Source organism: Charadrius vociferus, unplaced genomic scaffold (genome assembly GCF_000708025.1).
Source record: "Charadrius vociferus isolate BGI_N301 unplaced genomic scaffold, ASM70802v2 scaffold110, whole genome shotgun sequence".
NCBI classification, from domain to species: Eukaryota; Metazoa; Chordata; class Aves; order Charadriiformes; family Charadriidae; genus Charadrius; species Charadrius vociferus.
In genome coordinates, this window is record NW_009646761.1 from 1,871,240 (window position 1) to 1,885,589 (window position 14,350).

The 14,350-nt window shown below is 37.1% G+C and overlaps 1 protein-coding gene across 1 annotated transcript in view; it reads left to right on the forward strand.

The window, feature by feature from the left end:
* Positions 1–1,354: 1,354 nt before the first annotated feature.
* The window catches only part of IPO5 (importin 5), a 41,206-nt gene continuing 28,210 nt past the window's right edge, over positions 1,355–14,350 (forward strand). Inside the window, exons 1-7 of the mRNA XM_009891764.1 lie at positions 1,355–1,432; positions 7,302–7,494; positions 8,004–8,106; positions 8,342–8,438; positions 9,548–9,652; positions 12,950–13,072; positions 13,161–13,281. Of these exons, the coding sequence (XP_009890066.1) occupies positions 7,311–7,494; positions 8,004–8,106; positions 8,342–8,438; positions 9,548–9,652; positions 12,950–13,072; positions 13,161–13,281 (733 nt within the window). The 5' untranslated portion in view covers positions 1,355–1,432; positions 7,302–7,310. The remainder of the gene's footprint in view (positions 1,433–7,301; positions 7,495–8,003; positions 8,107–8,341; positions 8,439–9,547; positions 9,653–12,949; positions 13,073–13,160; positions 13,282–14,350) is intronic.

Consider the following 14,350-nt stretch of genomic DNA (forward strand, 5'->3'; position numbering starts at 1 on the left):
GGTAGTGCAATATGAATATTCATGGCAATGGTTAATCTGAGAAGACTTTCTATTCTGATCCTAAACCTCATTTAATTTTGCAGTCTCCATGAAATGATTAGATTAAATGCAGGGATTCATTGGGGATTCAGAGTCTCATTGGCTGTGAGCGTATATTAGCAACTAGAGAGAATATGAAGTACAAATTAACTCCATGAACGAGGCCTAGTAGGAAACAGGTACAGAAAGTGGAGGAAGATGATATCTGGCATTGAATGTGTGGTGGGGAAACTACTTTATTGAAAATAGCAGGTATACTGTCGAGGTGCGTTGATTTGCTAGAGTATTGGGAAGAGCTGCTGCAATGGTAAGAATGGGAAGTAGGCAGGCAAGGAACTGATTGAAATGAATCTGGGCTTTTTGTAGTAGGCTTGATCCTTAAGTTCAGGATGGGGTAGTGAATATTTGGAAAGGGTGGAGTAATTTATCTTCAAGATTGTGTCCACAATAAATTACTCTTTCAGAGTTAGTAAGTATAGAGCTATTTCTGAATGTTTTAAGTGATTGTTCTCCAGCTTGTAATTCCCCTGTTCTTGCCTCCATTGGTTTAGTATTTTAGTTAACAAGCATTTATGGTTTTAAAATGCTCACGTATACCATGTTTTGGATAGAAAAAGTTATTTTGCTGTGAGCTCACTCTAGCTTCTAAGTAACAATCTAATTTAAAAAGCCATAGTGAATGAACTGCATGCCAGAAGTGTGTAAGACGATGTAACTGAACTTCTCATTAAACTTTCCATTTTATTAAGAGGGTTTCCCTAAGGGGGGGAGCTAACTAGTCTCTCTGAAATGAGAAGTTCTTACTCAAAACATGTAGTTGAGATGTGTGACTGCCACATGATATTGGAAAGGCTGTAAAAAGGTTCAAAAAAAGAACTGAACAAGTTTTTGGACTATACATTTGCCAGTGATTATTAACCTGTTGGTCTTAGTTCAGTCTCAGGCTTCCAAAGTTCTTAATCTTAGAAGATACAATCAGTTCCCAGGAGGATACATGTTCTGTATATGTTGTATTTCCAGGACTATATGTGTTCTGTTTGTGTTGTATTTCTTAACTCATCTCGTAAGTGGCCAGTAATGCGTATGTAGATAATTCCAATATAGCAGGTCTTATTAGGTAACTAAGACTTTACTCATGATTTTAAAATAAGTCAGAAATTTTTATTTTGATAGGTTATTTTTTTTTGTAGGTTATTTTCTATTAACTGGATGGATAATGAAGTTGTTTTAAAAGGAAAGTCAGTTAATATAAATGCTTAATACATGCATTATAGTAATTGTTTACAATAAGCTGCATCCTTTTTTTATGCAGGAGACATATGAGAATATTCCAGGTCAATCTAAGATCACGTTGCTCCTACAAGCAATCAGGAATACTGCTGCTGCTGAGGAGGTAAGTCTCAATAATCTTCGAATTCTGCAGATTTTCAAGGGAACTCAGAGAAGGGGGGAAGAAATCAGTGCCGGTCATTTGGGGATAAATGAGCAAGTCGGGCATTAAATGAATCATCTTAATTTACTGCACATTTGTAGAGGGATCACTCATCTAGTTTGTTGCATGCCTAGTTCACTCGCTGAGACTTTTTTATGTAAGATATTTAGTTTCAAAAGTAGTCTTTCTTAAGTGACAGCTTAGATGTCCATTGTTTTCTGATTGTGTGTTTTGCTTGATGAATGGGTTCATTCCTTAAAATGTGTAACTAATATATGAGTGTTACTGTGACGTTCTTTCAAGTTACAGCTGAGAAATGCTGTCTGTTTTAGGGTCCTGTGCTCAAATGCGTTAAACTCACACATCATCTGCAACTTCTTGTGCTTCTTAAATCAGAATTGGGGACAGATATGGTAGCAGTTGTTTTGCATGTTTTATTCAGATGGCTTTTGTATTTTGTCCTGTTTGGGGAAGGTATGCTCATTAAATCAGCTATCAGTGATATAGAATGAATGGAGAGCAATCTAAGCACTATATAAAATTTTTCTGTGGGCATACAGTAAGTGTGCCTTTCAGTTATTTCTTAATTTTGTAAAGGCTCACACACTGTAGCAATCAGGCATAGTACTTATTGGTAAAACTATTTTTCACTTGGATATGCAGGGTGAAGAACTACTAAGCTTTCAAGATACTGCAAACTTCAGAGTCACTTAAAAGTAAAAATGACTTTCTTTTTCAAGTCTAGAGTTTTACTGAACAATAGAAGGATGTAGCATGTAGAATTTCTGAACAATATTATAAGGAGAGTATAAGTGTGCTGTTTCTCTCTGGATAAAGGTCTCTTCTCGTAGATTGTATTCCATTTAGAGGTAGATGCCATTTGTGCTTTTTAATGCTCAGTAGGTATCAGCTTACTAAAACTCATGCTTATCTATATATCTATTCAGTGTTCTTCTGAAAGAATCCTTCAATATTGTACCAGCAACTGGTTGCATAAGAGCTGTAGTCTTCTCTCCTGCCCCTCTGAGGTGTTTCAAATGATAGAAAACTGTAGTCTCCCCTGTATTTAAATTTGCCATGAAAAATAGGATCTGCTGTTGTCCCTTTTTTATCAGAATAGTATCATCTGTAATAATCACATAATACTATGTCCTAGAAGTTATAGCTGCATTGCATATGCTTCTGTTTTGAATACATTTGATAAGTCTGACCTGACTACTACGAAGTCTTGCTTGTGTAAATAAATACTTGTTCCGTGTATTTATTGATCTTATTTCATTTATAACAGCTAAGGAAATAGCCCAGCCTAAAACTTGTTCAGAATCTTGCCAATGACTTGGCTTCCAACTTACTCAAGTGCAAAGAAACTTTTCACCTGTAGAAGTTACTCTTACCGAACACATCAGAGGTTAGCATTTGTAGAATAACTTGACGTTTAACTCCACCAATGGATAAATCAAAGAAAGGTTTAAATGTTAACTCATAACTTAAGTAGACGTTAGGTGCTGGACTCAAACAGTCCTGATTAATAAAAGCTCCAGACAACATCTCTTCCCTGTAAATCCAAATACATAGTAGCCTAATTAGAGCATAAGTGAAGTCATCCCCATGCTTAATCTAAACATTGCACATAAATATGCAGGGAAGCATTCTGTGCGTGTTCATTATGGCGTTGGTATCGAGAGCTAGGCATTTTGTGTCTGCACATATTTTATGTAGATCCAAATGTTGGGCAGAATAGTGCATATGTCACCAGTCAATAGGGCTTTGGGCCTGGTGTGTGTCCTCTGAGCACATTGAATGTACTGGTGCCACTGAATACAGGTTGCTGGAAGAAGCCTCAGAACTTTAAACATTCCTTACCCAGGCTATGGGAAAACTAAGTTCAGATTCCTCTTCATCCTGAATCCTATGTATCGCTTTACTCCCTCTCAGGAAGACTATGCTGAAGAAAACACTCCATCCTGTTTGCAGGAGCTGGGCTACTGTGTTGTAGAGGGTACGAGATTCACAGGACTATTTGGACAGCAGCTGGGGAATCCTGGCCCTGCAACCTATTATTTTTTGCATTTAAATGGAGAAATGGGGATTCAGATCCTGCTCCCAGGACCACTTGCATTTGACACGGAAAAAAACCCATTAAGCTAGATCAGAAATAGCTCTTTTAAAAACTAACAGTATAACAGGTTTTCTCCTAACCCAATGCCTAAACTGTGGAAATAATCACCTTTTCCCTCTGTTCTGATTTCATACTTTCCTGATAGCAGAGTAACACTGTTCACAGAAGTGGAGGGAAGCGTCTGAAATAGCAGTAAGAACGCTTCTGTGCCAGATGATATGCAAGTTTGTACACCTCAGGCTAAGGAGGGGCTTGAACCCAGGTCTCCAACTTCCTGAACGTGTAGTCTCACTGTTACGAAGTTAGGACTCCACTTCTTCCTATGCGACTGCATTTTAAAGAAAGGTGGCATTTTTTTCACAGATTATTTGATGATTTTTATTTTCAGGATGTGTCTCAGGTGTCAGAGGCTGTTTCTTTGCAGTTTTGATTTACCACCTGAATCTTAGAGAGGAACAGAAGTTCTGCATTTTCTCCTGCATTTGTTTTCTTCCTGGTTAACTCTAGATTGACAGTTTTTAATTGTGTCCTAATTTGCAGTTAACTAATTTTGAGCCCTGTGAAATACAATAACAAATGCTGTGTAAAACTCTGTTTCTGCTGTACTCACAGCCCTCTTAGAGGGCTCTGGCCTTTCCCTTCCTCCTCTCCATATTGTCACACGAAGGGGTTGCATTTCTTAGTCTGCAAACTATTGCTGTGGGCAGCTTTCTGTTCAGCATTTAGATGGGAGGGAAGGCAGTCCATGGACTTCTGATGCCCCAGAGTTCTGCCTTTGAGTTGTATGTGGACCTTAGGCACTGCGTGCTTTGAATTCCACATGGGGCTGGATCCCCAAATGAGGTTGTGCAAGGCCGTCTTTGGACCACGTCCTAAATATTGATTGCTTCCACCCATGCATGCTTTCTTCCTTGAGGACGTAAAAGGAACAGTAAAACAAAAGTAAAAATCACTGACTGTGCTACACAAGATGGTCAGTATTTTTCTTACAAAATGTGCAGGATTACCTGGACACTTTGAATGCCAGTGGAGAACACTGTATCCCAGATTTCTCTTCAAAATTCTCCTGCTGCCCTGCTCAGCAATTTTGGTTTTTGTCTTGTGCCTTGATTCCATCATCAGTAAAATCCTAGAACATTTTTTAAAGCACTGCAAATTCTATTTAATAAGTAGCGGTACGTTGAAATTTGAGTATTATGACTACTTTTTATGTTAATACCTTTGACATTCCAACTGTGTGTGAGCACCTCAGTGATTTAAACATGCAGAGGAATCCAGTGCTAGGCTAGGAGAGAATTCTGCTTTTTTATTCTTCGTTGGTAGATGGAAGTTCTTTGGGGATGTACACTTTGTATTGTTCCTGTTCTCATTAAAAGCTATAGCTGCTAAGTTGCAGGAATTTAAAATGCTTGTTTGGGTACATACCTTGTAATACTTTAATGTAAAAGAGCCTTTGGTGTGGGTGAAAAATACATACTTTCTTCCTTAAAGCAGAAGAAACAGCCCCAGAGCTGCCATTAATCCAGCCATACTCATCATAATTAAATTGACAATGGTAGTTTTCATATATAGGTGTATATCTGCTGAGGAAAATGTGCCATTTATTATTAGAAGTCAATTGCTGCTTTATCACTCCTTTGAACATTTGAATTTCCTTAGGAAACTTGGGAATTTTTTTCCAAGCTAATAATAGTAGTGAGAAGCTAATTCACGTAGCACTGATTTTGTCTTTCTGTATACCTTGTTACTTGTGTTTTCACTTTGCAATCAGTCTGTGTTTGTCAGTCTTCTAATATTTTAAATTAAGTTCTTCAGAGGTGGAAATTCTTATCTTTGAGACTATGTGCTGTACGAAAACAAGCTCTATTCCCTATCTGGCCACGTATTATTACTTCAGAAAAGGGATGAATATAATGTGAGTCAGATGTCAGAGAATGTGCACAGAAACATGATGACCTGAGTAAGGGAAGACATTGCATCAGAGTTTGTGCTTTGTTTAGTCCCAGCAAACTTGCTTCTCAGTAACGGCTTCTCCTACGTAAGCTCACCATACTGATGAGGAGAAATTTAATCTTTCACAATATTGCTGCTTGAAGGGATGGGATGTGGTACCATTACAGTTTTTGGACATACTGTTAGTGGGGTTCCCAGAAGCATTCCAGAAAGCATCTTCCGAACTCATGTTCCTCATGTGACAACCTATTACTAGAGAACCTTGGCTTATGGTGGGAGATACAGCACAGGTGGGCACTGTGACCCTCTTTGTTCGTAAGCTGTCTTCCTTAGGTCTACTAGGGCAGATTTACTAATCTTACATATGTGGTGTCTTTGGTCCACATTGGAGCTGCTGAGAAGGAGGAGATAAGGAATGATCTAGAGTAAGGTCCAATTTTAGTTCTTCCCTTCTGCTAGTGTAGAAACACTTTGTGGGCACTACTCTTTAGCTGTATAGAAGAGAGCTGGGTACACTGGAAAAAGGCACAGTGAGTCTGGAGACTGCAGAACACAAGAATAGTATCTTGGGTGATGTTCTAGAAATACCTGGGTTTTTACATGGTATACTAGAAGTTGAGACTTTGCAGCAATTTGTGTTTCTCATCTATAGGTTGAGAGATCTTTGGGAAATTGGACCTCATTAGTTCTGCTGCTCATTGAGCATTTTTGGGTTCCAAAGGCTGTTATGAATGAAACTCTTTCATTCAAGAACACATTAAATAAAAATATCTCAGGAAAAAAATTGAGTGCACATTGCATTGGATTATTTTTTGGTAAGGATTTAATATGTGCAAGGTTTTGCTACGTGTGTTAAACTTCATAAATTTGGGAGGTGGTTTTTAATTACTGTTTGTCCTTCTAGAAACACTGGTTAGTGAACATACTGTTTATTAAGTTATTTAGAGTGCTTCATGTGTCTTTTTGCCTTTACTTCATGTTTTACTCTATTCATTTTGAATTACTCAGCCATGTTTTTTGCTTCTAGTTCTTGTATAATTCTAAATAAATACAGATATGTAAATGATGCTGTTATAGAATTGCTGTATGCAAGCAGGAAGCATAGAATATTTAATATGTGGTATTGAGGTTCCTATGCTCAAATTCAAGTTTAAAGAAAAATGTTTTATCATAGGTTTGCAAAAGTCTGAAAGCTTTGGTTGTGGGTTTTTTATTGTTGTAGCTCAGAGTAGTTTTACTTGCCAAAATCTAACTCTAGGTTCCTGAATCTTTATTGTGAAGTTTGGTTGTTTGAGAAAGCAAAGCAGGGTTTACAGGTTAATTGTCTGACAAAGTTGTCCCATTAAGTCACTTGTTAATCCAAAGAAAACCAATCTGGATTATAGCTATGTCAGCAGGCCATTTAAAAAAGAAAGATGACCTTCTTTAAACATCTTTCCATAATGCAGCTGAGTCCTTAACTTGCCACAAAATATGTCCAAGGTTCAGCTCTAGAAAAAAAAAAAACAGAATACTTCACTGGATTTCGTGGTTATTTCTTTGAAGAGCTGTAATTGTCAGGAACATGGTTGTAAGCTGATGGTTCTTTACTATGTTTTTGCTTACTATCATAATTGTCATTGGTTGCTTGAGAGGTGTTCCATCCACCAAACAAGTCTACACAGTGAGAACTGATCATGGGAAGCATGATGTCAGTAGTCTTTCCTACGTGATTGTCATATCAAAACACTTTAACATACATACTTTCTTATTCAATAGGCTAGACAAATGGCAGCTGTCCTTCTACGACGTCTTTTGTCTTCTGCTTTTGAAGAAGTTTATCCAGCTCTTTCACCTGATGATCAGACCTCTATCAAAAGTGGATTGCTGTTGATTATTCAGTTGGAAACACAGTCCAGTATGAGGAAAAAAATCTGTGACATTGTTGCTGAATTGGCCAGGAACTTAATAGGTACTTTATATAAGCTGATAATTGTGGTAAAATGTCTATGTATTGATAGTAGTTGTATTTTTATCTCTTGTTCTCTAGTCTTGTGTAGACGTTTGCACATGAGCTACTAACTGATTTAATGTTTTTAAAAAAAAAACCTAATATTTGTTTACATTATCCTCGATTGGATAAAAATAAGATTCCTTAACTCTGCTTTTTAAATTGCTTGACTTTAGATGAGATTATATTAAGATTTAGAAATCCAATTTTGTTTAAATTCTCATCAATGTTATGCTGAACATCAGTTTCTTTTTTGAGTGCTGTTATATAACAGTAAACAGAGATCATCATCTCTTCCTGAGGGCGTTTAGATGTAACATTTCGGCCATATTTTACACTGTGACTTGGACATATCTTCAGATCAGTTTTTTTGAAATTAATTTTAGTAGTGATGACTGGTTGCCCTGCACAATTGAGATCTAACCACTCTTAAGTTTGCTTATCCTAAAATTTTGTGGTGTTTAATCTAGATGAAGATGGCAACAACCAGTGGCCAGAAGTTCTGAAATTCTTATTTGACTCTGTCAGCTCTCAGAATGTGGGACTGCGGGAGGCTGCTCTACATATTTTCTGGTAAGCTTTCACGCTTTGCTACATTTTGCAGGTCTGTAAAAAACTAAGAACTGTGACAGCTTAATTAACAAGCAATCATATGTATTTCATTTATTCTCTTGTACTGTGGTTTACTTAACTCTTACATGTACAGTTACAATCTGTAACAAGTTTAAACAATGGATACGTTTAAAATAATAGTTAAGGTTAAACTGTGTGAATTTTGATTAATGTTTTGGTCTTTTCTTATCCTTAGGAATTTTCCTGGGATTTTTGGGAATCAGCAGCAACACTATTTGGAGGTCATTAAGAGAATGCTGGTTCAGTGTATGCAAGATCAAGAGCATCCCTCAGTAAGACCTTTATGTTCTCTGTTGGTTTTTTGGGTTTGTTTTTTTTAATGATATGTCCTGAGTGTAGAAACTTAGTGTAGTAACCTCAAACATAGAGGTGAAACCATAGATTCCAACCAGAGAATTGCATTACCTGAAACTGATGTACATCTGGAGTTTTGACTGTGCTTAGTGCAAAACAAAAGGGTCAAACCTTTTCATGGTCCTAAAGCTGACTGGCAGACCTGCACTGCTTCAGCCCAGACTCTTCCCTAGTAGTTATGCTTGGAGAAACCCTAGTTGTAGTGGCCCGAAGCAGAGCACGGGGTATCAGCCAGCAGCATGAGGGGTCAGAAACTGGCCCTTGTGTGTAACACTGTAGATACGTAGTATCTCTACACATAGTATCTGTACACAGTATGTCTTAAAACTCTGAATGTATCAGCTCCTTGAACTGTTTGTGCATGCTTTGCTGTAAGGGCATGTTAGCAAGCCTTGCTTTTCTGGAAGGCTTCAGATTTATTGATTTGTGCAGAGGATTGTACTTTGAAAATGTTTCTCTTGTTGTAGAAAATGCTGGGCAAGAATAGGAAACCCTGCTGTGGTATATGGGTTCGGTTTGCTGCTCCCCCATGGATTACTTTTTCTGACCTTTGAAAGTCAACTGAGTAACATTTTCTAAAGGACCACAAGTCATGCCTTTGAAGAAGCATGTTTTAAACACTTAGATCACACTTTTTGAAAAATGGGACTTTGACACTTGCATACACATTGGAAATTGGGATGGAGGTTGAAAACAATAGTTTTTTCTTTTAGTTAAAAAAAGCACAACTCCAAACAAACAAAAACAAAACTAGGGAATACTTGCCACTTCTTAATATGATAAGCTTTTTTTGTATCATTGAGGACATAGATGCTGAATATCTTCAGTATTGCTTTATCTTAATTTGAAGCAAGATGTAAAAGCCCATGTTAAAAGCTAATTGGTATGTCTGTTAGGAAAATGGAAAAGGGAAATGATAATACAAAATGTAGTCTTACATTTTGTGGGCCTAATGTTAAAAGAAAATAAAGGCATGCTTCATTACCAGTTCTTCACGTTTCTTTCTCCAATCCTGCCTGTGTTTTAGATCAAGACTCTGTCTGCTAGAGCTGCAGCTGCGTTTGTGCTTGCTAATGAGCACAATCTTCCCCTTCTTAAACATTTTGCAGACTTGCTACCTGGAATCTTGCAGGTAAGAAACCACACAAGTAATGCTCAGTGTGCCATTACTGTCTGTATTGACTCTATCTGAATGTAAATTATTGGTCTGCAAATTTGTGTTGCGTATGAATTTTTGCTGAGACCTGGATTAACTATGCCTTATTTAGCTTGACATCAGTCATCAGCAAGATACAGTGGAAACTGATAAGGGATTTTCTAAACACAAGCTAATTGATAGGGTTTTAAGGAAAATAGTTCAATGCTGATTAATTTATACAGTGTTACCTAGATAAATGAGTAAAAATTCTTTGTAAGGCATTTAAGTCAAAATCGTACAGTTTCTAAATTAACCATGATATTGAAATATACTTTAAATACGGGCTACCCCGAGATTTCAAGTAATCATTAATTGGGAAATTCATTGACCTGTGATAACCTGTATCCTTTCAGTTTAGAGGAAAGCGCAGAATTATTCTGAGCAAAAAATTCTCAGAGTAGCAACAACAATATGGACAAATGATCTTTATTATTTGATATGTTAGGAACTTGCAAACAAAATGCCTTTTTAAGCTTCATATAATTTCTGAGGCTGGATTAGATCTCTTTTAGGATGGATGAATTAGAGAAAAGGTTGGAATTCTAATATAAGTTTGTTTATTTTGGGGGGGAAGCCTGTTGTAAACCAAACCAGAGACAGAACCGCTTTGAAGGGCGACAATTTCACACTACACTTCCCTTTCTATATTAAGAAAAAAGTGAAAATAACTAAGTAGCTGTGATAACAGTGGTAGCAAACTTTCAGCAATTTTAAATAAAGTTAAATTTAGGTTAAAGACTGTGTTATTGCTACAGTCAGTACAGCAAATTCCTGTTGACAGTGTAAGCTATAAACCTTGTCTGTGTCTGCTTTGTGGCACGCTGAAGAAAAATTGTGCCAAGTTTACTGGCTTCTGCAACCAATGGAATTCTGCTTGATTTTAACTGGAAACTGAGAGGAATTTATTAAAATCAAATAAACTTGAAAATAGGCTCTAGTGTATACAAGATAAGTATTTTGATATTGAGCTCACTATTTGGTGGTTAGTTCCTGTCTGCGACTTTGGCAATGAAAATTGCATTGTTCAAAAATTGTAACTGGCTGAGAGCACCTTGGCTACTGAGTCCTGTATGAGTGGGAGTGAGGCAGGATTTGGGTGGCCATGCTGTTCATCTTGATATTTAGGAATTAAATAGTGTGCTGTTTTTAGACTTCAGACTAATAGCCCACTTCGTGTGCCACAAGTTTCAATGCTACTATTTTAGGCTGTAAAAACACATGTACTTGGCTTGCATTTTCAGGCTTTATTTTGCAAATATAGAGCACAGAAGTATGCTATGAAATCTGTCTTTTTAAAATACTTATTGCAAGAAGGACTAGATTTTCTGGCTGTGGTAACACAAGATGGATATGAAGATCTGAGTTTATAAATAGGAGATGGGATGTGTTAGAATAGTGGTGAGTGACCTTTGGAGACAGTTGGATTTTTTTTTTGTTGCTGTTGACATTCATTTTGTTGAAATATTGGCATGGTAAAAAAGCTAAAAATAAAATTCTGACTTAGCAATTCAGTCGTTTCAGTACAATTTCTATAATAGTTTTGCTGGAAGTTGAACTTTCAGAACTAATAGTTGAAACTTGTATCCAAGAGATTTATCTTGCTGTGGAGGTAAAAGCAGCTGAAACTTTAACTGGCTTCTGTGGTTGTTTGCATTCGGTACTACAAAAAAGTGCCACTGCCTTTTAGGGCTCACTGCATTTTGAACTTCTTTCTTTAGAAGCCTAGTCTTGCTTTAAAAATCTCTCAAAGTTGCAATGGGTATAAAATACAGAGTTTTACAGAAACTTCCACTAAACCTTACGTTATCCTTGCCCAGAATCAGAGGACAAGTGGTAACTATTAGTCCAAAAGGCCTCAACCAAGATAGAGTTTTTTTCCCAGAACATTTCTGTTACTAGAAGATGCTGCTTCTGTGTTGGAAGTGTGGGCTGCTTGAATGGTATTATTAAAAGTGTTGTATTCTAGATTTAAGTGTTAAAAACCACCTAACTATTCACTTTTAAATAACATTTCTACATTAGGAAGACATCAGATACTTTGCTAATGAAAATGCCTTTCAAAACCCCCGAAGTGTGTTCAAAGGCTATTTTTTCTTGGGCATTTTGGGGGTTTTGTGTCCTACTTCTTGAAGAGTTTTAACACCATTCAATAACTCTGTCCCGTTTTGGTACTAGAGTATCAACTTGGTGAGTTAGAAGTAAGTTTTAAATTACTTTTTGGAATGTAGCTATGGGTTAGGAAAGATACATGCAAAAAGCTTGATTTCGTTCTCTTTCCTGTGTCCTGTGACTGAAGGCTGAAAGACCTGCTTTAATTCGGTAGCTCTCCAGAGCTGTCTGGAAAAAAATAAATTATTTAATCTTGAGATTCCTGGTGTTTGTACACATAAGCTATTCAAAGCTGTTCTCACATAACAGGGGAAGAAGGAGAGAGGCTCATTTTCTCTCTTTTGAGCAGAGTTACTTTGAGGAGTTTTTCTTTATTTAAAATGCATTTTGAAGTTGTGCTTGTGAAAACATAGTGTGTTGGCACCTCTGACGTGTGATCTTAATTTTTGCCAAGTGTCTGTCTACTGTGTTAGACTTAAAATAATAGTGCTCAAAATTGATGGCATATAATGTTGTGAGCCATAACTTACTCGTAGAAAACTTATAGTTTTGGACCTACCTTATAGTTGTTATGCATTTAAGCACGCTGGCCACCGTAGCACTGTCTGACCCAAGGATCCTGCTGAAAATACAAAGTCCGAGTGAAGACTTCCGAGTAGTCTTTTATTAGTTCGCAGGTTACAGCTCAAGCTGTGTGCCTCTGGAGAGGGACCCCTACCCCAATTCACCTCTCTCAATTATACCTGTATCACCCATCATCCGATCCCCGAGTCCAACCCCAAGTCCATTTCTGGTCAGTGGTCTCTTGATTTCTTACTGGTTTTCACTGTTGCTAGGCTGGCCACCTTCTGAAGTTACTTCATTCCCTTAAAATTGTCTCCTTGGTCCTTATGTTCTTCATTCTGCTCATGTCTGCAGGATTCAGCTAGTTCTTTGTTAGCAGCATTAGTTTTATTAAAAAGTTTACTCTCGGTCCTAACCACTAAGCACAACACGCTAATGCTAAACAAGACTATTCAGAGAGACAAGAATACAGTTGATCAAATTTCTTCTGTAACAGTGGTTCCATTCATAGTACTATTTGGTTTTATTTAATCTCACTTTCGTCTTCTCTCTTGATAGGCTGTAAATGATTCCTGCTACCAAAACGATGATTCTGTCCTGAAATCCCTTGTAGAAATTGCAGATTCTGTTCCCAAGTATTTACGACCACATTTAGAACCTACATTGCAACTAAGTCTAAAGGTAAAGCTAGGAATTATTTTTTTAGAAATCACCTTTTCTACCCCAAAACGTCTGTTCTAACCATTTGCTCTAATCTTCTGGATTGTAGTTGTGTGCAGATGCCAGTCTCAGTAACATGCAGCGTCAGTTGGCACTTGAAGTAATTGTGACCTTGTCAGAAACTGCTGCTGCTATGCTGAGGAGGCATACAAACATTGTTGCACAAGCCAGTAAGTATTTCACTCATTTTCTTTGTTGAAACAATTTGTTTTCCTTTACAGTATTTGAGTGACTTTGCTGGTGGTCAGTGGCAAAACCATGTCTAACTCAGTTTGCTGGTGCTGGTAACTTTAAGTGACACCAAATTAGGTTTTCTTATGGAGAAAGACCCTTATGATGACTTTTCATAAATTAATCTGTGCTTACATAGCCACCAAGAATTTGAATAAAAATACAGTAGATTCTTCATTAGGCATTTCCAAGGAAAATAATACTTTCATGCTTTTTTGCTGGCTTTGGAAATTTGTGCTGTATTAAAAAAAAGTTGATGAATTTAGTTCTCAAGTTCTACGTTTGAAGTTTGGTATGTAGGCCAGATACTCTGTGGTGCTGGCAACTGAAGGCTGAAGGAGTTCGGCATGCATGTTGAGCTTCAGTGTTGAGTTAAAGATGTGAATTAAAAATCAGATGCTTATATAAATACTTAGAGAAAGTTTAACACGGAGTGTAAATTCTTTGGAGAGGCACTTTTAATCATGTGTTATTATTTGAGATACTAAAAATAACTGTCTTCTGGACAGCCCCAGCAGCAATGCTCTACGCAGTGGTATTTCTCTGCCTTTTAAATCCTTTTTGTGAGTAGATCAGGGCACTGACACAGCAGTGTAGCCTGCTTTTTGGAAGGATTCTTTTCCCTCCCTGTCACACTTGTATCTGTCTAGATTCTTGCTTGTTTTCTGAAACTTGCATAAAGACAATCTGTTAAAAGGGAACTTTTTTTACTTGTGTGCTCGGGCTGGGGAAAGTTGCACATATACACATCACTAAAATAATCATAAAACTTACGGAAAATGTTGTAAACTGGATCTGCTTGGCCTAAGTGGTTAAACTATTGACTAGCAGTTTTGTTTACTTGTAGAATAGTTTTTATAAAGAACAAATTTTTTCAGAATATGTTTTGAAATTTGAAAATATTTAGAATGCTGTATAGCTTGTTGCTATTATTTGTAGAATCATAGAATGGTTTAGGTTGGAAGGGACCTTGAAGATCATAGAGTTCCAACCTCCCTGCCATAGAAA